Source organism: Sinocyclocheilus grahami, unplaced genomic scaffold (genome assembly GCF_001515645.1).
Source record: "Sinocyclocheilus grahami isolate Dianchi unplaced genomic scaffold, SAMN03320097.WGS_v1.1 scaffold150.1, whole genome shotgun sequence".
In the NCBI taxonomy this organism is placed as follows: Eukaryota; Metazoa; Chordata; class Actinopteri; order Cypriniformes; family Cyprinidae; genus Sinocyclocheilus; species Sinocyclocheilus grahami.
Window position 1 is genome coordinate 291,124 of NW_015505329.1, and position 24,327 is coordinate 315,450.

Sequence of the window (24,327 nt, forward strand, 5' to 3'; positions counted from 1 at the left end):
AAAATAATGCCATCCACCAATATTTCGAGACTGTAATGAGTTCCACGTTTTTGTGTTTCCAGGAAATGTTTGTTTTGAATGCATCTAATGGAGATTTGTATACTGCCCATTTGCCTCCGCATTGATTCAGAGTCTCTGTTCGGTATGTGGTGGGCACTGATGACTCTACCCCATGCTGTTTGTGTTATCAAACTGCCGAGATGCTCTTGGCTCTGATTTATAACACTACCTCAAATAATCTTGTTAATGCACATTTAACATTGTGGAAGTGGCAAGCACATAGACTAAACAACACCTACGCGTGCGAGCAGTCAGAATAGTACTGGTGAAAATAGTGCAGCTAAAAAGAGGAAGACCGTACTGTCTTGTTGTCATATAGGGGTTTCTAACTTTGGATGTACACTTACACATATTGTGACACTATTCCGGGGGAAACCGGATGATCTTGAAAAAAGGCAAAATAAGCAATGCAACATCTTTAGGGTGCTAAAAAATGGGGGGGGGGATGTTAAAATCGTTTTTTTTTTTTTTTAAGTATTAGAAGTGTTGAATTAATAGTTTTTTACATTATTATTTTTTTTTTTAGAATTGTGAATTAATTTGACAAATTCAAATGTAGTCAAAATTAAAAACTACATTTTGTTAATTGTTTCCTTTTTTCTTTTGCAGAAAAACCCTGTTAAATTATGTGATTTATATATGACCAAATATTTTTTTTTCATATTTCATCAAATTCTCAGATATTCAAGGATAAACATTGTTCATGGAAAAAGGCAAAATAAACAATGCAACATCTTTAGGATGCAAAAAAATTTGAAAAATGGTTAAAATCCAGTTTTTGCAATTAAACTTGATTTATTTATTGCAGTTTTTTTATATTAATTGAAAAAAAATCTAATGTAGTCAAAATGAAAATAGCATTTTTATTTTTTTTAAAAATGCAAAATTTTGAATACCCAAATTTGAATACCCAGAAATTCTTAGATAAAACATTTTATTTTATTAGTATGACTAAATAAACTGTTTCACCAATAAAAGTGTCAGATGAGGCAGTACAGTACATTTTTGTAGTGTTTGTGCAATGCTTTTGTTCTGCATTATGCATTTGTGTATTTGTTTATAATTGTTTTAATAAAATCGCTATCATATCAGTATTCATTATTGTTTGCTCTGAGCGTGCTACAAATATTGGCATTTTCAACTCTTCAGTTGTGTTTACCCTTCTTTAAATAGGCGAGAGCTGAATTATAAGCACAGTTGATCAAATAATTTCTCCTCTGTGAATCTGCATGCCCTTCTGTATGTCGGAGTTGGTGTTGTTGGGCAGTGTGTGTGTGTGTGTGCCAGGGCTCTTGGCAGTGTCTGCACCTGTTGGCAGCATCGGGATCCCCCTGGCAAGGCCGGCAGAAATTGTGTGATGCTCTTGTACGAGTGTAGAGGAGACTGCAGCCACAGCACGTCAACATGGCGGCCACGATCTGCTTACCACTGCTCTCGGTCCGCATTTCCAATTTACGGTGGAAATAAAAGTGGACCAATGCAACTACACAGTCCGTTTGCGATTTTGGAATTGACATTTAGAGCCACTGATGGATTGTGGGAGCAGAAATGCACCAGATAAAACCGTGCTATGTCATATTATTTACTATGACTGAATCAACTTTGCTAGATTTGAACAGTCAGATCTGATTGAAATAGTTTAAGTTTAAGAATTTGCATTGAAATACTGAATGTGTCTTGTATAAAAGAGCCACTGCAGCAAATGTTTTGATATAAAGTTGGCTATATTAGTTTTGGCCTAATCTAGAGCATTGCTGTAGCTGCTGCGCCACCCAATGTGTTGCACAAGGACTAACGTCTCAGCAAAAACAAGCTCCGTGCAAATTCACTTCAATGCCGGAAACGTGCTTAGCGCTGTACGAATGGCATATCAGATATGTTGGATTCATATGTAAAATTAAACAAACAAACTAACACCCAATCATTTACCTGTGGTGAATTGATTAACGTATTTTGCGACCCCTTAAAATGCATCCACCTTTTTTGGTCATCGCTCTTCTTTTACATTTCCTGTTTAACAGCAGTGATACTTAGTGTTCTAGATCAGCACATCTGCTGATTTCATATAGCTGCATCACCTTCAGTTTCATGTCTATACATGTTACACACCCTGCTTTTAAAAAAAATATGTCACTGTCTTCACTATAATTAATTATTGGGCCCATTAGTCATTCTAATTGTTGATTCTGGCATTGGTATATCTATCTATCTATCTATCTATCTATCTATCTATCTATCTATCTATCTATCTATCTAATTTGATATTACTGGTATACTTATTTATTAGATACATTCAATATATTCAATACAAGTCATGCTGAAATCATGAACACAGTATAGTAAATACAGATCTTTGAAAGTCATTTGAACCAATCAGGATGTGGCATTACTTCCAAACCCCCAAGGGTGATTACATTTGACCCTTGCACATATTTCTGCTTGCCTGTCGTCTTTACATGTCAATGTGTTTTTATGTATGATAACATACGTTCCAGTGTGGATAGCATAATGCCTCTGCAATTATTATTTTCTTTTATTGCAGTGGGGATTATTTTAAAATCAAATAAGATTGGGAATTATGTCATTCCTGTTTTGATGTAAACATAATTAGGAGTTTTAGTTTATTAATTCATGCATCAAATTGTAAGTCATTTTTTTATTTATGTATACCATTTTATAAAAAGCACGTTTTTACTTTTTACTGCATATTCTTTTTGAAATAATCACTTTGTAAACATTTGTTTGTACTCTTGTGCATTCATTTATTATTGTATCATATTTGCAGAAATTAGATCTCGCGTGCGTGCGTGTGTGTGTGTGTGTGTGTGTGTGTGTTCAGGGTTGGTCGTTTGCTTTCACCTGCACATATGTTTGTGTGTCATGCACCAGCATCACTGACAGATGGCGTGTCCTTTTGCTACAAGAAATATTGTACTCTTGAGGCTTTTTTGCAACTTTTAAAAACAGAACCGCGTCAAAAACCCCTCTACAATATCATCGCACTCGTTCATACGATCATTCGTTTGCTTCCTTCCCCCGATTCTGCTGATCAACTCATCATTAACATCTCAAAATCAAAATGCACACGCTCGCAAATAAAGATCGTTTATTTTGTAATACAAATGCAAAGTGATTTTATTGTGCTATCCGCTGCGTGTGCATCATGTAGGCTGTGTGTGTGTGTGTACAGGATGTGTGTGTAGATTCAGTAATAAATGCAGAACCGCCTCACTCTAATCAAGCTGATTAAAAATTCCTGCGCGCGTGCAGGCGGAAATCCACCATCATCATCATCATCATCATCCTCGTTCTCCGGCACTTTTACTTTATTTTCGCGTTCATCCTCCTCCAGGACAGCGACAGACGCGTGAGGACCCGAGATCCGTCTTCAATCGCGTCGTTTAGGAGGTTTAGAGATGAGGAGAAGCGGCAGGCAGCGCGGAGAGGGAGGGATGAGCCGATGCAACTCATAATTTAATGGGGACAGAGAGAAAGAGAGAGAGAGACGGAGAGAGAGAGGCAGAAGGGAAACAGAAAGAAAAGGACCGAGCGCGAATGTTACAAATGTAACAAGCGGAAGATACAATGTAGCGCTGACGTGCGTCAGGAATGTTCGGATGCTTTGATGTTTCATTCGACGTTCGAAAGTGTATCGCGCACTTTTAAAGCTGCTTCGGATCCGCAGATCGGCTCGAGATGAGAGGGCTTCGTGCTGTTGTTTGGCCAGATGAGAGGCGATTCACGAGCGCTTCTGGTCCTATAGGCGCGTATTGGTGAAGCTCAATGGGATGTGTAGGGAACGCTGGCGGTTACTTTTATTTTTAAGCGTTATTCTGCGCACAGAACGGACGGTGGATGTGATCGTAAACTCTATTGAACTCTAGACTCACCGGAGATCGTTGCATTTCGGCTCGATTGCATGCGTCTACGGTCTTTAGCTCTCATCACATTTTAAAGTACTTTGCGCTTCGTCTATATGGTTCTACGTGTATTATGCGCTGCGAGTCATGGCTTAGCGTGTGATATTAGGTTTTGGTGTGGACGATCTGGAAGTTTTCTGTTTTAGAATAGAATAGCTGACATAAAACTGATATTCGAGTGAAGTTTGTGCTCCTCCTGCCAAAACTTGGAAGTCGCTGTTCATCCACAGCTCCTTTTATATGCTTGTCTTAAATTGGTGAGTTCAGGCTTGTTATTTTTCCCCCCTTGTGTCTTTGTTTTATTGAATTGTTTTAATTATTTGTGAATGTTCTCCTTTTTATTTTTTAAATCTAAAAAATATATGTATATATTGTATGCACACTATACATTTTTAATAATTGACTTCTATTATTTTCACATAAAATGTAATGTTTTATATATATATATATATACACACCTGAATAAACCTGTATTGGGTTACAACAATGGATTTTAAGGCTCAGGAGAAGTAGAAATATATGTTTTTACTATTAAAATTTTTTTTTTTTTCTGTACCTTTTATATTGGTTTTTAAACAAACAAAGTCACATAAGTTCATCTGGTGTTCAGTGCTGTGGAATTCATTGTTGCATGTCTGATGTCTTGTTTGGCCTGTTTGATGAAATCTAACCCCGTCTGTTATGGTGTCTGTTGGAATGTTCCTTTATCGCTCCGGATGCAACGTTGAGACAAGGTGCATGTCCCTTTTCCGGAAATCTTAGATGATCCGAGACCTTTCTTTTGTTTTGGCATTTAGGGAAACACTTTTTGGGTGTTGTTAAATACAAGTAGTTGCAACCAAAAATCTTCACACTTTGTTTTAGATGCGTGTCTTCGCTTCAATGAGGAATTCAGGGTCTTTCAGTTTTATACCAAGAGATCTGATCGGCTAAATATTTCACAGCCTGTCTCTTGTATGGAAGGGTTCATCGTACGGTGCGCTGATCACTGAACTCCTCTGCACATTAATGCGACTGTACAAAAACTAGCTTGTTTGCTCTCCACATGGGATTCTGCAGTGGGTTAGACATACATAATACATGCTCTTAGAAATGGGAATGTGATCGTTGCATGAAACATTGTAAATGCCATGTAACATTAGGCTTGATTTGACATTTCAGTCTACATGGAAGAGACATAGTTTGTTGTAATTTCATCATTTTTTTTAGGTTCAGTAATCTTTATAAACTTTTCCCCCCAATTATAATGTTTATTTTATGGCACTTGATTTTCCAGCCGTCCTAATGCCACTGTTCTTCTATATTTTTCGCTTCAGGTGACAGTGAGCAGTGGTGCTGAGAACCATGGAGCATCTCAGCGAAACATGCCAAGGGAAGGATAACTGTGAGATGGTCAATAATCTGAATGACACCAAGGCCCCTCCAGCCAAAATGGCCCGCCTGGAACAGAACGGAAGCCCGCTGGGCAGGTCTCGTCTAGGTAGCACTGGAGCGAAACTCTCCGGAGTGCACTTCAAACCCCCTGGACATCATCTGATGGCCTGCCACAAGAGGGGTGAGTTTGCATTTTCTTACCACTGCACTCTTAAAAATAAAGGCATTGATGGTTTCATGAAGAATCTGTGGAACACTCTTAAAAATAAAGGTTCCAAAAGGGAGTTTTCACAGTGGTGCAATAGAAGAACCATTATTTGTTCCCCAAAGAGTTTTTAAAAGAACCATTTTTTTTCATAGTGTGAAGAACATTTTAAATATCTAAATGTTTTTTTCACTCTAAAGAATTTTGTGCATTGAAGGTTCTTCATGGAACCATCAATGCCAATAAAGATCCTTTAATTTTAAGAGTGAACCTTTCCACCATTCCACAAAAGGTTCCTTCTAGTGTAAATGGGTCCTTAAAATATTCTTCACAATAAGAAAAAATGGTTCTTTTAAGAACTGCTCAACCGAAAGGTTCTTTGGGGAACCAAAATGATTCTTCTACTGCGTTGCTAGAAAACCCCCTTTTGGACCCTTTATTTTTAAGCGTGTGTATCAATAATGGAATTGATTTTAGTGAGAAATCTGCCCATCCAAATTAGGACCAATGATATTTCACAGTGGGTGGGGCTATAGGATGTTTCATGACTCAGAAACCCAAGTGACCAACCAAATGTCCCATTTTATGTTGTGGCCATGGATGGTTAGGACCCTTATATCATGCACAAATATTATGTAAAGTAATTTGCACATTTTATATATTTGTTGCATAGCTATGCCACTAGCAGCATTTCTAAAACTACGTTTAGTAGTTATTGTAAGCACTTTTTTTTTTAAAGAAAACAGTCACTGGAAAACAGTACTTTGTCTACCGTTTTGGTATGTCACAAAAAAAAACTTAGTAAATGAATCCTGATAAATTTTTTTGGTTGCTGATTTGATGTTTTAGAGCATTGCTATTTATTTTGGCATATTTCTGCTGTGGAATTATTTAAAGAAAAAAAACAATAATACAAAAATAAAAAATATATATACATTTATGTACATGTACACACACACACAAATATATATCTATATCTGCAGTGTGCGATTAAAGGGAAAATGCTTTAGCTACAACAACTAGTGTCAGTTCTTCATGCACCCCGGCTGCATTCTATAGCTCTCTGGGTAACTGTTATTATTATTTATGGGAAAAGTGAACTTTTGCTGAGTGCTTGCTGAACTTTGGAAGCTACTGTACTCATTGTTTCAGCTGAATAATATTTACCATGGGCTTTTCTCAGCTCTCTGGGAACAAAGCGTGTATTGATCCTGAAATGAACCGACACAGCAGTCTTTATTGTTAGATCTTTATCTATTAAAAATGGAAAAGCTTCGATTCAGCACATTCCCTGGCATCTGCTTATGATTACCCTATTTATTGATTGTTTTCCAGAAAATGGTCGCATTCTTAGGAAACTGCGACCGCGAGGAGCAGAAATATGATTTATTACGATTGCCCCGGATAGACGGCGTTGAAATTACCCACAGCCTCTATTAAACCCTGTAAAAATAAAGATCCTGGGTCCAAGAGATCATGAAGTTCCTGAAATTTCATCACCGGAGTGTTGCAGCTGGCTGGTATTATGTGATATTTGCACAGTAAACCCGAACACATGACAGCTTTGGATGGAGATTCTTCGTTTTTTTTTCCCTGATAGCGGCACGCTGTTTACACAGACTCATAAACCTCAAGGCTATATGGTGCATTGGGAGCCGCTGCACGGCATCATGGGAAGGGTACTGGGATCTGCCTAAAGAAGTATTCTAATGTGATTTGAGCACCTTAACAATAAATAAAGCGCTAAACCCACGATGAGCTCTAACCTTTTAGTGTGCTAACACGTTTAAATAGTGGAGCTGTTTCATTGACGTCATCTCCGCTTGTTCTGCATTGTGATCCAATTATGCATGTTACAATGCTGCTTTATTGTAACACTGTTACAGTGGATGATAATCAATTGATAACACAGCCTTGCATGAAAAAATAGTTTCAGCTGATTTGCAAAAAATGCCTAAAATTAAGAATGAAGATTCAAATTTAACTTTACATACGAAGTACTTTAGTACTGTTAAAATGTTTTTTTTTTTAAACGAAATTAATACATTTATTCAGCAAAGATGCCTTAAATTGATCAAAAGTGACAAATACATTTATAATGTTACGAAAGATTTCGGTTTCAAATAAATGCTGTTTATAAAAGTTTCAGTTTTAATGACCGAAGTAATCAATGTATCATTCAACTTTCAATCTGAAAACGAGTGGGAAAATGTTCAAATACTCCACTGAATGTCAGTTTTACATTAGCTTATTTATTCAGTTAATGAATCAATAAGCTTTTTCACAAAAACTGTAATTTTCTGTCGCTGTTTGGATGTAGTAACCCGCAGATGTAGCAGAAATATCTGTCGTATGTTTGTATCTTCTTCCATCGACTGGCCATAATTCTAACCTTGAAATCAGGATTAGGCATAAAATAATGTCACATGTGAAAATGGGCTGAGAATTGAACAAAGAGTTGTAAATTATGAGAGTTGTGTCTTTATGGCTTTATGCTGTGCTGCTTTAGAGAAGAGGAAGAGAAAACTAGAGGTGCACGTAAAAATCTATACATGTATGAATCGCGATTCTGTCTTCTAATGATTCTAATGGATTCACAAGTTTCAAAATCAGTGTTCTAAAGCAGCGGTTCTTAACCTGTTATACTGTTCCTCGCGTCCCCTGCTCTGCACACGCTCTGCATCTCTCTCTCTCTCTCTCTCTCATTCAGCTCAGCTCCAACAATGAACCGTTCCAATTATACACTTATTTTCACATAGCTATGAGAAGCGTTAAACATGGACGAGCGTGCAGTTGCCGTACTGTATTAAAGTTTTAATCAGGATAAAAACGTATATTAAAAGCTAAACATAAGCAGTAGCATTTACAAATAACAGCGTATCTAAAAGTATGAGACAACAACAAACAAAAAACATAGGCCTACCATTAAAAGCCGTGCTTGCACAGGTTCTGCACAATCCTCTTCAATAATATCCTCTGCTTTTCAATCGGGCTCAAACTGATAAGCGATATTAACAACGCCATTGTTTACAATACAACCGGAGCACATGTCGCCGAGGTGAGGGGCGGGACGTGCACTAGAGGCGGTTTAGCCAATCACAACACACTGGGCTAGCTAACCAATCAGAGCCCATTCTGAGGGAGGGGCTTCATACAAGAAGGAAATGATCAGCCCCTTTCTCAGAGAAGAGACTAATATAAATAAAAACAACTTTTATTTTTCGCTCGAGTTTGGATGAATATGCAACAAAAATACTGTTGTTCAAAATCTGGCATTTTAGCATCTCCCTGTTGTGTGCAGCGGTGTAAAGCTTGCACTCTTGTTTCTGCTAGGTAACATGCTGCCAGTGTTTTGTGTGGTGGAGCACTACGAGAGCCCCATCGAATTTGACAGCAAAGAGGAACATGCTGAGTTCGTTCTGGTCAGGAAGGACATGCTCTTCAACCAGCTAATCGAGATGGCCCTGCTCTCCCTGGGCTACTCGCACAGTTCGGCTGCACAGGCTAAAGGTACGGCGCGTTTACACCGTCCAAAACATGGCATACAGACAAATGGTGCACAGCGATACCTATTTCTCCAGAATGTGCGTGTTGTTTTTTTTTTTTGCTGTTGGATCAGAATCATGAGTCATAAAATGCTAGGCAGATGCTCGGATATTTTTGGAGGCTCAACAGAGATATTTTTGGAGTGATTTGTTGGCTGTGTTCTGGTGCATGCATGCTTCTGCTCAGGCTGACCTGATGCCGAGGTCAGGGGGTTGTGGGTAGAGGCAGGAACACACAGGTGCACCTCCTGCACTCTGTAATCACACTTCTCAATGGGAACGAGTGTGGAGGTGGGCCTGCGGTTTCTAATTGCTCGCTTTGTGGAGTTCGGGGCTATTTTAAGAGCTGTAGCCTTCAGCCTGTAATTTATTGCAGGCTGTCCATCATAATTCCTTTTTTCTTTGGATCTTCTGGATCTTGTTTTTTTTTTCTGTTACTCATTTAGTGTCAGTCGACAGACAACATATAGTCGAGCAATTGTTTTTTTTGTTTTTTTTTAAAGGTTTTTTTTTTGCAAACCTGTATAAAAATACCATGGTATTACCATTTAATTAAACTTTAGAAAGACCGTGGCTGTGTTTCAAAACCTTGTAGGCACCAAGTCAACATACAAATGTATCATACAAATAGAGCTGTTCACAAAAGGCTCACCGATTGATTTCAGTATTGAGTTAGGCATTATAATGTGGTTAGGTTAATGTGATGTTCATAAATCAGAACTGCTCAAATGTTAAGAAATTAATATCTTTATTCAACAAGGATGCATTAAGTTGATAAAGTGACAAAGACAAGTATAATGTTTAGGGATGCACCAAAATTTAAATTCTTGGCCAAAGCCGAACAAAATGAAACACTGGGCCGAAGGCCGAATACCGAACATGGTTTTTCAAATTTTTCCCCCATGTAGGCCTATTTTGCCATTTATTAAATTGCCAAAATGTGCTTTTTACTGTTTTGTCCTGCTTTTCAAATAAAAACAAATATTAAAAAATATTTACCTAACACTGAATTTTTTTAAACATTCTAGCAGATATTATACCAACAAAGCACAATTTAACTTAAAATTAATAAGTTGGTAAAATTATATTTTTTGGCCATTTTTGAGACCTGAATCAGGCATGTATCTTTTACTGTACAAATAAAGGCAGCCTTGCTGAGCAGAAGATAATTCTTTTAAAACATTAGAATATATTACGGATCCCAATTTGAACACTGTGTGAATGTTATAATGTATTAATAGAGCTGTTGTAGGGTTGTTGTTGTTATTATTATTATTAGTCTTTTTTTATTTTATTTTACAGCACGACAGTAAAATTAAAATACTATCAATTATGAATGTCGATGGAGTTGTTGCTTTTGCTCTGCTTTTATTTTGGCAGAAATCCGCAGGAAGATCTTAGTGCTTCTTTTTGTTGACAAGAGCATGCAGATTTATAAAATATTCTCATTACGAATTTGGGAAGATGTTTGTCGCACGTATCACATTGTCACATGCCTTTAAAGTCCGCGTGAACCGGAAGTTGTTGCAGACTTTATTTCAGTTTAGTGACGTATTTCCAGCTGAAACGGAATATTAAATAGAGGGCATGGTTTTATGTTAGCGCTCCTCCTCTCTGTCTCTCACTCTTATAGCAATCTAATGGTTGGAGGGGTGTGTTTAAGGATATTCTGCCCAAGCCGTCAAACTGACGTCATCAGAAAAGGAATACCATTCCAGAGCGGAAGTAAATGTTCAGATTTTGATTAAAGATTACCAAAAACAAAACACAAATTTCAGCGGATTATCTTGCATGGATTAATCGTTTACATCAAGACTAGCAATGTGAGCTAGTAAAGTAAATAGTCCATTTTGATTTCATGCGGACTTTAAAAAAAATTCACAAAAATTCTGCCTTTTCGCTTATTTCGGTTGCCGAATATTCGGTGCATCCCTAATAATGTTACAAAAGATTTGTTCTTTTAAACTTTTTATATTCATCAATCCTAAAAAATGTTATCCGTTTCCACAAAAATATGAAGCAGCACAACTGTAATAATGATCAGAAATGTTTCTTGAGCAGACATACAAATGTATCATACAAATAGAGCTGTTCACAAAAGGCTCACCGATTGATTTCAGTATTGAGTTAGGCATTATAATGTGGTTAGGTTAATGTGATGTTCATAAATCAGAACTGCTCAAATGTTAAGAAATTAATATCTTTATTCAACAAGGATGCATTAAGTTGATAAAGTGACAAAGACATGTATAATGTTTAGGGATGCACCAAAATTTAAATTCTTGGCCAAAGCCGAACAAAATGAAACACTGGGCCGAAGGCCGAATACCGAACATGGTTTTTCACATTTTTCCCCCATGTAGGCCTATTTTGCCATTTATTAAATTGCCAAAATGTTTTGTCCTGCTTTTCAAATAAAAACAAATATTAAAAAATATTTACCTAACACTGAATTTTTTTAAACATTCTAGCAGATATTATACCAACAAAGCACAATTTAACTTAAAATTAATAAGTTGGTAAAATTATATTTTTTGGCCATTTTTGAGACCTGAATCAGGCATGTATCTTTTACTGTACAAATAAAGGCAGCCTTGCTGAGCAGAAGATAATTCTTTTAAAACATTAGAATATATTACGGATCCCAATTTGAACACTGTGTGAATGTTATAATGTATTAATAGAGCTGTTGTAGGGTTGTTGTTGTTATTATTATTATTAGTCTTTTTTTATTTTATTTTACAGCACGACAGTAAAATTAAAATACTATCAATTATGAATGTCGATGGAGTTGTTGCTTTTGCTCTGCTTTTATTTTGGCAGAAATCCGCAGGAAGATCTTAGTGCTTCTTTTTGTTGACAAGAGCATGCAGATTTATAAAATATTCTCATTACGAATTTGGGAAGATGTTTGTCGCACGTATCACATTGTCACATGCCTTTAAAGTCCGCGTGAACCGGAAGTTGTTGCAGACTTTATTTCAGTTTAGTGACGTATTTCCAGCTGAAACGGAATATTAAATAGAGGGCATGGTTTTATGTTAGCGCTCCTCCTCTCTGTCTCTCACTCTTATAGCAATCTAATGGTTGGAGGGGTGTGTTTAAGGATATTCTGCCCAAGCCGTCAAACTGACGTCATCAGAAAAGGAATACCATTCCAGAGCGGAAGTAAATGTTCAGATTTTGATTAAAGATTACCAAAAACAAAACACAAATTTCAGCGGATTATCTTGCATGGATTAATCGTTTACATCAAGACTAGCAATGTGAGCTAGTAAAGTAAATAGTCCATTTTGATTTCATGCGGACTTTAAAAAAAATTCACAAAAATTCTGCCTTTTCGCTTATTTCGGTTGCCGAATATTCGGTGCATCCCTAATAATGTTACAAAAGATTTGTTCTTTTAAACTTTTTATATTCATCAATCCTAAAAAATGTTATCCGTTTCCACAAAAATATGAAGCAGCACAACTGTAATAATGATCAGAAATGTTTCTTGAGCAGTAAATCAGCATATTAGAATGATTTCTGAAGGATCATGTGACACTGAAGACTGGAGTAATGATGCTGAAAATTCCGCCTTGAATCCCAGGAATAAATTATATTTTACAATATATTCACATAGAGGACATTTATTTTAAATTATATTTTTTCACAATATTACTGTTTTTACTGTAGATTTGATCAAATAAATGCAGCCTTGGTGAGCATAAGAGTCTTATTTCAGAAGCATTTTAAATGTTTCACCAACCTTACCAAACTTTACAGTAATTAAAAAAAAAATAGCGTACACAAATATGGGTTATATTTTAATTATATCTTGGCATTAAATGTGTTTATAACCAAAATTTCTCTCATTCCGCCTGCCATATTGGATAGTTTTTTTTAAAGGGGTCATATGATGCTGCTAAAAAGAACATTATTTGGTGTAATGAAATGTCATTTTTTTAAAAAGCTTTATAAACAAATACTGTGCAGCGATGAAATGGCACTTATTTTTAAATATTTCCTACTTTTGTATATATTCATATTTTTTGTATGTTTTTAGCTCATGTATCATTCAAAAATGTATATGCATGTATGTGTGTATATATGTATGTATGTGTATGCATACGCACACACAAAACAATAATAATAATAATATAAAAGACTATATATCATTGTAATACATTCAGTCTGGTCTTCCTTCAGTGTTACCAAACAGGTTTCCCTGTCTTCCATTGGTCAGACAAACAAATAGTCACTCATCCTATAAGTTAAGTCAAATCTGTTTGTCTGATTGATTGCAGACTGTTTGAAAACAATCATTGTTTTTGCAGTTCCGTTTTGTCACACTAGTGACGTAGAAATTATGCCCCTCAGCCTTAATTTTCATCGCATGCTGGCGTCGAACATCTCTGAAGGGTTTATTTTTTTTGCATGGAGTGTTGCGATATTTTCTTGGCAGCTTGCCGTTTATTGCGTCCTATTGAACAAGCATTCATTAATGACACCCTGAATGCAGCTGTGTTTTCTCCATTGACTGTAATGCAAAAAAATATGGCATACATAACTGCAATGGACTTAAAAATAATTATATATATATATATATAATATATATAAAAAAAATTTTAACTGAAATGTTCTATTTTAATATAATATTTAAAAACATAGTAACATTATTTTGGAGTCTTTTAATTTAATTCAGGCTTATTAAAAAAAAAAAATTCTATTACCATAGTAAAAATCTCATCGGAATCATTGAAAAAGATGTAAAACATCCAGACTGTTTCAGTAATGAGAATTTGAGGGGGAAAGTCTGCTTAATTGTAATGAAAATTATGTAAAAAAAATAAATGCAAATAAAAATGGTCGGTCCTAGAAGTAAGCGTAATGTTTTTTTTGTTTTTTCAAGTGAATTGAATATTTTTTTTTCTATTCTAATCTTCAATCTTTATAAAATCTTTAAAGTGTTTTACTGCATTATAGTATTATTAATATAGTCTTTATACATTTTTATTCATCCTGATTTAAAAAAAAAAGTGTACACAAACAAAATACTGTATTATCGGAATGAAAATCAAATCGGAGTCACCTTTCAGAATAATCATGAAAAAAGTGAAATGTAAAACATCCAGACTATTACAATAATGAGAATTTGAGGGGGGGGGGGGGGGGGGTGCACACGCAAAAACCCATTCAACACGCCCATGTTAACTTCAAATAAGCGTATTACTGTGGTTTACATTACACGTTTCGTCGTAGTACGCATTGGCTTATAAAAGAGAGAGAGCGCGCGATCTCTTTATATCTTTTAACGTAAAAAAAAAAAAAAAAATATAAAAAAACAAAAAAAAAAAAAAAAAATGAAGAGGGGGGGGGGGGGGGGGGGTGTATCTGCTTAATTGTATTGAAAATAATTCAAAAAAATTATAAGGGTCCTAAAAATTGGCATTTTTAAATGTGTAAAATAAATGCTTTTTTCGCCTCTTGATTTTGCAGTGAAATGTGATCTGGACATGATTTCATGAGATTCACCTTTAAAACCACACTGCATTTTAAATAAGCAGAGCTGCCGTTTAAATGCTTAAGGAAAGGCGAGCGTTTCAGCTCGTGAGTTGGCGCCGATCGCAGCCATTTCGTCTCAGGGAAGCCCGTTCTTTACCTGCAGGTGTGTGCGTGTGTGGTGATGTAAAGAGTCCCAGGGTGCTGTTCAGGCAGCGCAGGGGCTGGGCCGCTCCACATCTCTCTAATCACTCTGTTTACAGTCCATATGTGAGCTATTCCCACTGAGCAGCGGCCCGGTACTTACACTGAATTAGAGTCCGCTCACAGCTCGCTTGCTGTAGTCTGGGCGGCCCACACGCGTGTGCTGCAATTTTCGGGGGAGGGTTTCTGTTTTTGTTGTTTCTGATTTCTCTTGCTGGCGTGAATGAGGAGTGTCTTTCGCTAATTTTAGTCGTTACTTCTCCAGTTAGAACAGGCTGCCTCGTCTGTGTTAGGGTCGTCTTTGATGGGTAAGCTAGTAGAGGTGACCTTTTTATATAGGTGAACAGTCTTGTTGTTGAACAGGAAGAGTTGAAGAGATCCGGTCGATTTAAGAACAAACGCCAACTTTTATAGGATTAGAGTCATCTTGATACTCCGAATGCTAATCCCTGCTCTTAAAAAGGTTAATGAATGGAGAATCAGAAGGAGAATTACACCAGAGTGGATGGGGATTGTGAATGTAGTGCTCCTTTTTATTTATTTATTTTCCTCCTCAAGCTACATTGCAGGTTTAGATTTACACGGTAACAGGAGCTGTTCATTCTAGTGTAGTTGGTGGACTTTGTGCGTGACTAGTTGGCTAGTCATTCTTAAAGGAAGCCTTGTGTAATTATGTTGATTAGATGGACTGTCATACACCAACCAGACATTATTCTTAGTAAAACTAGCAAGCCGGACCGAGGTCAACCGAATCAGGAGTCTTGATGTGTTTTTCAAACTTGAAGTAGTTTTCATTTGATTTCAACACAATGCTCATTCTGTGAGAATCTGAGAAAACAGCCAAATGGTCAAAAACTGTGACAAAAAGGCCAAATGCATGTATGTGCTTTCTCATAACTATACTCTTTCTAGTTATTATTGTATTATTACTAAAAAACATGAGCTCTGGAAGTTAAACATTTATTAGAATTTTACTTTTGTTGTCATATCAATGTTGATTTTGTCAATACTGACATTGATATTAATTTTAAATACAATGTAAGGGGATTAACTTTATTTTAAATTTTAAATTTTATAATATTGATGCTGATATTTATATAACTATATTATAATATTTATATATGATTGATATTTGCATTGTTTTTATATACATTGACACATAGTATAGTACATTTTAGTATATTTTTTGTGGTGGCACAGATTAATTTAGCATCTTAAAGTAAATATGCTAAAACTTTCCAGTGCCATTGTTTAGAAATTAACCATTTAATTTTATAATATATATATATATATATATATATATATATATATACAGTAGTTTATCCCCTCTTAAGTGTCACTCAAACATTTTTTTAAATAAAAACTTATATAAACCCACCAGATGACTTCAATAACTGACTACCCATTCCTAGTTTGAGTTAAAAAAAATATTGTTTTCAGCAGAATGTAATTCGCCTGCCGTCAGACCGATTTTTCGTGCAACGCTAAAGAAAGGAGAAAAGTAAATTGCTCATCCAGGTTTGTATGGGGCCCCTCCCGCTCATCAGCCGTCTTTCAGCACACGTATGTTTCCCTGTGATCAAACTTAACCCCTGTGACCCCTCAGACGACTGCAACAATAAAGCTCCCCACCAACCCCATGGCCCTGAAAGAGCAGCTGTGTAGTTGCATAGCAGCAAATAGCCGTCAAATGCCATCTTTGCTCGGGTTTGACATGGGCTTTCCCACCTTTCTCATGCAATGGACGAAAAAGAAGCTGTAATTAAGACGTTTTTAAAGAAAAAAAAATGAAAAGGAGGGGGAATTAACCCACTTCTCCAACACAATACAGTCTCTCCGCAGGGAGACTAAAAGATGGCACGTAAGAAGGAAGTACAAACAGTGAGTGCCTGGCTAGATACGGAGCGTTTTTATGAGATTCTCCCGTGACGGAAAGCCAGATAGATGGTTTAGGTCGATAACGGCGTGACGGACTTCCTGGGCGCACCGATAAGCCTCACGATGGTTATCTTTTAAAGAGGCTTGTCCCATTACCTGTTGATGGCTCCTGGCGTTCGGTATGCTGAGGTGTTTATCTGCATGGTTTGTCCTGTGTTGCGGTGGCGTACGGGTCTCGGGAGTTTAAGACGAGTGATTAATGAACAAAGCTTTTCATAACATCTGTGTCAACTGTACCCAATATGAGCGTTTGACTCGCATCAGATCTCAAACAGATCTTTGATGACTCATGAAATCTTGGTAATTTCAATGCTCCTCTATTGTTAGTTGATGGTTTTGTTTATAAGCTCCCTTCCATCCTGACTGTTGTTTCAGATCAGCGATAAAAGAGGCCGTGACATTTTAAAACGCCAGTTGGCCTTCAGATGTGCGGTTTGAACCTGGCCTCCTATCAGCATGGCACTGTGGTTTCATATTCCGCCCTTGCTTTTGGAGAGCATCTTCTGCTCATCTTGGATACTGCTATACACTTCTCATTTCTCTGGCAGCACAAGCTTTGGCAGTAAAGGTTAATAGTCCTTCTCAAGCATACACAGCGATGTGTGGTTTGGTGAGTGGTTAACCCTTGTCTGGCTGGTCCTGCTGAACTGTGCACCTGTTCATAAAGACGTGCTGGAGAAAGGTTCCAAAAGAGGTTTTCAGCCTGATGCGGTTGGAGAATCTTTTAAAATTCCATATAGTGCCTTAGTTCCTCTTTGACATCAAAAAGGTTCAATATTAATTTTTTAGTTCTGTATCATATAAGATTGTTTAAATTCCATATGATGTCATAGGATAACCATTTAAAGTCCCATGTCATAGAAAAACCTTTTTAAATTTCGAGAACTTTTTTTAAACTCCATATGATATCATTGAAGAACAATTTAAATTTCCATATTATGCCATAAGGCAAATATTTTTTAGTTCCAAATGATGTTACAGAGCATTTGTAAAATCTGAACGATGTCAGAGAATATTAAGTTCCATACACATCATAGAAGAACAATTTAAAATTACATTCCATACACTTGTTTCAACCCAATGTTGGGTCAAATATGGACTAACCCAACTGTTACATTTTTAAATTAACTTTTTAACCCAACAGTTGGGTTAGTCTATATTTGACCCAACATTGGGTTGAAACAACCCAGCATTTTTTAGTGTATGATGTTAATGAAAGATACATTTTAAGTTCTGTATGATGTCATAGGAGAACATTAAGTTCCATATCATATCATGGAAGAACAATTTAAAATTACATTCCTTATGGTGTCAAAGGATAACATTTTAAATTGGATTATTATGCTACAAGCAAAACAATTCAAGAGAGGAACCTTGTTAAACTCAGTAGGAAATCATAGAAGAACAATTTGTTTCCATGTCAGTAAGGACATTTTCATATGATATTTTTTCTAGTAAGAACAAGTTCCATATGATGTCATAGAAGAGACTTTTTAAATTCTGTATGAAATTATAGGATAACAATTTACATTTCCATAATATTCCATAAAAAAATGTCTTTAACATTTAGTTCAGTCTTATTTTACAGAAGAACTCAATATGTATCAAATCATGAAAGAACAGTTGAAATTTCCATATGTCATAAGCAAATGTTCCATACGATGTTAAAGGAGAGTCACATATGATGTCATAGAGGACATTTTAAAGTTCCATGATGTCATGGAAAAGCTATTTTAAATTCCATATGATGTCATAGGATAACTTTTTAACACCAGATATCATATCATTGATTAACACTTTACATTTTCATATCATGTCATAGAAATGGTCATGTTCCATATGATGACATAAAAGAGCCTTTTGTATGAACATGTTTTAAACTCCATATATTATAGAAGAACCTAAAAGTCCATGTTATAGAGAACATTTTAAAGTCGTGATATCAAAGAAAAATATATATGATGTCACAAAACAGTTCTTGCACCAACCTATAATCTAACATCAAAAACAAATCTCCAAAGAACCGTACAGTCACATCAAGAACCCTTCAGAGGGAAAATGGTTCTTGATAAGGGAAGCATAACTGCCTCTGAAGAGCCTTCATTTTTGAAATGTTAAAGGAGAGTCACATATGAAATCATAGAGGACATTTTAAAGTTCCATGATGTCATGGAAAAGCTATTTTAAATTCCATATGATGTCATAGGATAACTTTTTAACACCAGATATCATATCATTGATTAACACTTTACATTTTCATATCATGTCATAGAAATGGTCATGTTCCATATGATGACATAAAATAGCCTTTTGTATGAACATGTTTTAAACTCCATATATTATAGAAGAACCTAAAAGTCCATGTTATAGAGAACATTTTAAAGTCGTGATATCAAAGAAAAATATATATGATGTCACAAAACCGTTCTTGCACCAACCTATAATCTAACATCAAAAACAAATCTCCAAAGAACCGTACAGTCACATCAAGAACCCTTCAGAGGGAAAATGGTTCTTGATAAGGGAAGCATAACTGCCTCTGAAGAGCCTTCATTTTTGAGAGCACATCTCTAGGTCTTCAGGATGCATTTGGAAATGGGAATGCTGAAGTTCTCCATAAACTCAAACTCTATCGTACACCGCAAAGCCCCCCTCCTCCGCACCTCCAAGTCCCCAAGTGCTCATGTTATAAAAATGATAAAGCTGCCGTACCTGTAATTTAAAAACAGATGGTTTCATCTTTTGAATATTTATAACAATCAAAACAATTTCTGTGCTATGTAGCCCAGGGCTATTAAGGTGTTAAGTGTTGGGTTTAATGAAAAAGAATCTCAGCTTTTTTTTTTTTTTGGAGTGGAATGTATTAAAATAGAAGAAAAAGCAGAGGAGATGAATGGGAAATGTGCTGTTAGGGCAGCGAGGAGACGTGAACTCGTTGTGTGGTCTCAACATGCAACTCCGGCTGTGAAAACAGATTGCGAATATGAGTTGCGTTCATATAGGGCAGAAATCCCCAAAGCATCATCTGCTTTGCTGTCTGCCTCACAGAGCCTCCTGGATGCATCCACTTTCATACTCTGTGGCATTTGTTAAAGGGACATGTATTTCTTAGTTTATATTTTAGCAGAAAAAAAATTACATTGCATACGTTTTTTGGATCAAGATATGACACTGTGTACCATATACATAATGTTAAATTGCGCGTAGTACAGGATTTTTTGACAGACTTTCTTATTGTACTGTGAGTAAACATACATTTTAAACGACACCAAATTTTGTCTTGCAGAGTATGATTTCTTCAATTGTTAACAGCACTTACTATGCAAATGTGTCTGCGGCGAAGTGTCAAGAATTCGGACGCTGGTATAAACATTTCAAGAAGACAAAAGACATGATAGGTAAGCCGAATGCTTAACGAACATTTGTGAAGATCACATCTAAAAAAAAAAAAAAGAGATCTGTCTTCCTGTTGACTATTTATCTGTCTATCGATCTGTCTGTCTGTCACTCTATCCGTCTGTGTGTCTACCTATCTATTTGTCTCTCTATCTCTCAATCTATCTGTCTGTCTGTATCTCTATCTACGTATATCTATGTCTCTCTATCTGTCTATTTGTCTATCTTTTCTGACTTTATGTCTGTCTATGTAAGTCTGTCTGTCTGTCTGTCTTTGTCTGTGTGTATCTAGTCTTTTCCTTGTCTACTTATTTTTAACATGCCTCATTTGTTTGTTCCTTAGATTCAGTTAAAATGCAAATCTAACAAATCCCTGTCAAATATAGACCTATGTTTAGGACAAAAAGCCTTTTTTGACTTCAAAAATCTATCTTTGCCATGCAAATAATAATCAACAGCACTGTGATTTTTTGTCTTTTCAAGTGTTCAAACATGCACCTGTCAGTCAGTCAGGTTGTTATACTGCAGCTCTTGACATCTGCCTCTTGTTTCCTGTTCACACGTTCACTTTTACCCCCACTAACACTCTCTCTTTCTCTCTCTCCACACCTGTGAATGCGTGTATGCGCAGTCGTGCGCCAGCCCTCCCAGCTGGAGGGCTACCTGGGGACGTGTGTCCTCCATGACAGTCCACGTGCCACCACGTTAGGTAGGTCACGTGACGCACCGCAACCCTCCCCACCTTATTATTCATGAGCACGTGTGCTCACATTCCAATGGCGGTGACACCGTAACTTTGCGTTAACAACTGACGGCAGGCCGAGAGCCTTGTGAGTGGGACAATTAGCGTCAGATGAAGCAATCTGCCACGATAAAAACTTGCGCACAAACACATCTGTACACAACCAGTAAACACTTTTGTCTTTTGTTGTGGCTCTAAATGTTTGCCATATCAAAACAAATGCGCTTTTTACAATACACGTTGCTTAAAGCAGCTTTGCAGAAAATCGTGTTAATATTTATTATAATGTCGTCTTCATGCTTTATAGTTGCTTTAACAAATTAGAGCTGGGTGATAATATAGTTAAGCAGTTTTTAATCTAAATTTGTTTAATTTCGAAATTTGAAGCAAAAACAGAATGGTCTGACTTGGTCTGACTGAACTAAATTGATCTGAATAATGACATTGTTGACATTTTAGAGCTGCTTCACAACTGAAATGGAAGAATTTTACAGCCTTAAAGATTCCATAGTTCGCATATGCAAGTCAATGGGGACCAGCAACTGAAGGTGAACTATCCCTTTAAGTCATTCCAAACCTGTATGAGTTTCATTCTTCTGTTGAACACAGAAGATATTTTGAAGAATGTTGGTTACCAAACAGTTGCTGGTAGCCATTGACTTCCATAGTACTTTTTCCTCTGATGCAAGTCAATGGCTACCAGCAACTGTTTGGTTACCTACATTCTTCAAAATATCTTCTTTTGTGCTCAACAGAGGATGAGTGAATGAAGATTTTTGGGTGAACTATGCCTTTTTAAGGCAGTTATTTTCCTGTTCATTACTGTGATGCTGTTTTGAAACGGTCTGTATTGTGTATATAGTGCTACATAAATAAATTTGACTTGATTTTTTTTCCAGAGTGACTTATATTGCATACAAGTTATATGTTATATTGCATTCAAGTTATGGGTTTAATCAGTTCATGCATTCCCTGGGAATCGAACCCATGACCTTGACATTGCTCTATTGTCTAAACTGCAGGAATGCGAAGCTATAGTTATGCCAAGGTTATGGGTTTAACTCCCAGAGAACACTGCTAATGAGAAAGTGCATGTCTTGAATGCACTCCCTATTGTAACTGGTTAGTCCGCAGTGGATTGCATTTCATAAGTGGTCAGTGAGAGGCCGGTCTCGCAAGATCTTGCAGAGTGTGGCAAGCCGTCTCTAGCGCAGTAGCGCTACTATTCAAACACAGCCGGGCTGGAGAGCGAGCGCCCGCCGTGCTGTAGGGTTTTACCTCCCTCCCCTCAGCCCACATTCTCTCTCCCATTGTGCTCCTAATCCCAGCCTGCTTTGTGGCGAATTCCACAGAAGGGACTCCGGTTCTCTGTCTGTGTCGCCGCTGCAAATGGGGCCTGCGAACGCTTTCTTCCAACCTTTTCAGTTTGCATGGAAAAGCGTGTACCCCCCAGCAGTTTTCAACACCAAAAAGACAACTGAGAGGCATACCGTAACATCCAAGCACAGGAATGATGGGGATTATGGGAGAGCTTTGATTATTATCCAATTTTTTGTTTGTTTGTTTTTTTCTTTCCCTCTCACTTTCTGCTGATATTGAAAAGAACAGCCGTGGCTTTGTGCTCGCTGTCAGTTAAGACACATGTTTGCATCCTTGTGCTTATTGTGCATATCTCTGGAGAGTTGCCATGCGCTTAATCTGGTTTTTATCTTCCAGTTGAAATATTTATATTTTGATGATTTGTCATAATGCTTTTTTTGCACTCTATAAAATCCGTAAGATTGTCTGCGCTAGTAGGTGATGGGCATTGTATTTCTCGTTTAAAAAAAAAAAACATTTAAGTAATATCTTTCAGCTGACTACCTGTGTTTCAGGAAAGCACAATGCTTTAGTCCTTTAAAACATTGGTTTACAATTTTTTGCTATATTTACTCTGCTTTCCATATGCTGTTATTTTTCCATGCAACACAAAAAGAGAAATTTAATAAATCTTCAAGCAGCTCTTTTCAATATTCATAGTGACCACATCTGTCAAAAATCTGCAATAAGCTGTGAAATGACAAAAACAAGCACTAAAAGTTGTCCATCTTTCAGAAAAGTGACAGATTATGGGTTTAGAATTATTTCTTTAAATTCACACATTCATAAGTACTTTTTAATTTTCATATTTTCAAGCATGTTTGCCACCACACCTTATTTTCTGTCCGCTCAGTCTGGCCTGTTTAAGAGACCATGCTCTGGGCTTCCAGTGCATTACGCTCCGGTTATATTTAGACTTTCCCAAAATTTCATATTAGCCAGCTTGTGTACCTTGTTTTAGAATTAAGAGCATAAAGGGCGATTCAAGTGTATGGCTCTCTGGCTCGGTCCATGTGAAGACATCCTGCTCGCTGCTTTAGCAGAGCGCCCACACTGCAGTGTTGTTATTGCTCACATGATTTGGCCATGGACATTATAAACTAATTTCTGGTGCTGCCAATTTCTGCAGATACAGGTCACACACTGTGTCCCATCATATTAGAGAGGTTGTATTGGGTTACTGTAGTAATGGCAGGCTGGAACGCGCGTGATTAGTGTTTTTTTTTTTTTTTTTTTTTTCTTAGCTTGAAACTCTTGATTTTTGACTTCATGTCATGTCCAATTTGTTATGAAAGTGTTTACTATTTGATATTGATGTGTTTTGTGATGAATTCTGTTCATCATAGAGTAGTAATAAGGCAATTAATCACTCATTTTGAAAATATCAGCATGCCCATTTGTCCAGTTAAGTGATAGTTTCTGAAGTTCCTTTTTTATAACATTTATTGTTAATTTTTATTCATTCATTTCTAAATGTTATTGTGTTAGTGATCGTAAAAGTATCAATATATTCTGGTACCAAGTTGATACTAAACTAAAATAAATATATTTTTTAATGTTAGTATGTAATAGAGTTTTGAATTGCATTTTAAAAAAACTAATGTTTTTTATGAGATAATAATGTAAACACTGACAGTTCATCTTAAAGTCAGATCATCTCTGCGCATTAGACCTAACAGACCTGCCGCTGTCTTTTTTTGTTGTTAATATTGACAGGAAAAAGAGAAAAGCACTTTCCGTCTTTTCTATTAATGACTGTTTACATGAATAAATACTTGAAACGATATTTACTTAATTGAGAAATGCTTGCACTACATGCCACTAATTTAATTTATTCATATTTATAATATATTTTTTTAAATAGAGTGGGTTCAGTAGCATATTAGATGCAGTGGCATCGAAATTAGTATCTAGAAATGATGTAGAGTAACAATTTTGTTATGGTGAAGTTTTATTTCATATATATATATACAGTGGGTACGGAAAGTATTCAGACCCCCTTAAATTTTTCACTCTTTGTTATATTGCAGCCATTTGCTAAAATCATTTAAGTTAATTTTTTTTCCTCATTAATGTACGCACAGCACCCCATATTGACAG

The 24,327-nt window shown here is 36.4% G+C and overlaps 1 protein-coding gene across 1 annotated transcript in view; it reads left to right on the plus strand.

Moving 5' to 3' along the window:
• The first annotated feature begins 3,291 nt into the window (after positions 1 to 3,291).
• The window catches only part of satb1b (SATB homeobox 1b), a 47,759-nt gene continuing 26,723 nt past the window's right edge, over positions 3,292 to 24,327 (plus strand). Inside the window, exons 1-5 of the mRNA XM_016281564.1 lie at positions 3,292 to 4,237; positions 5,297 to 5,535; positions 8,893 to 9,069; positions 19,991 to 20,128; positions 20,758 to 20,835. Of these exons, the coding sequence (XP_016137050.1) occupies positions 5,325 to 5,535; positions 8,893 to 9,069; positions 19,991 to 20,128; positions 20,758 to 20,835 (604 nt within the window). The 5' untranslated portion in view covers positions 3,292 to 4,237; positions 5,297 to 5,324. The remainder of the gene's footprint in view (positions 4,238 to 5,296; positions 5,536 to 8,892; positions 9,070 to 19,990; positions 20,129 to 20,757; positions 20,836 to 24,327) is intronic.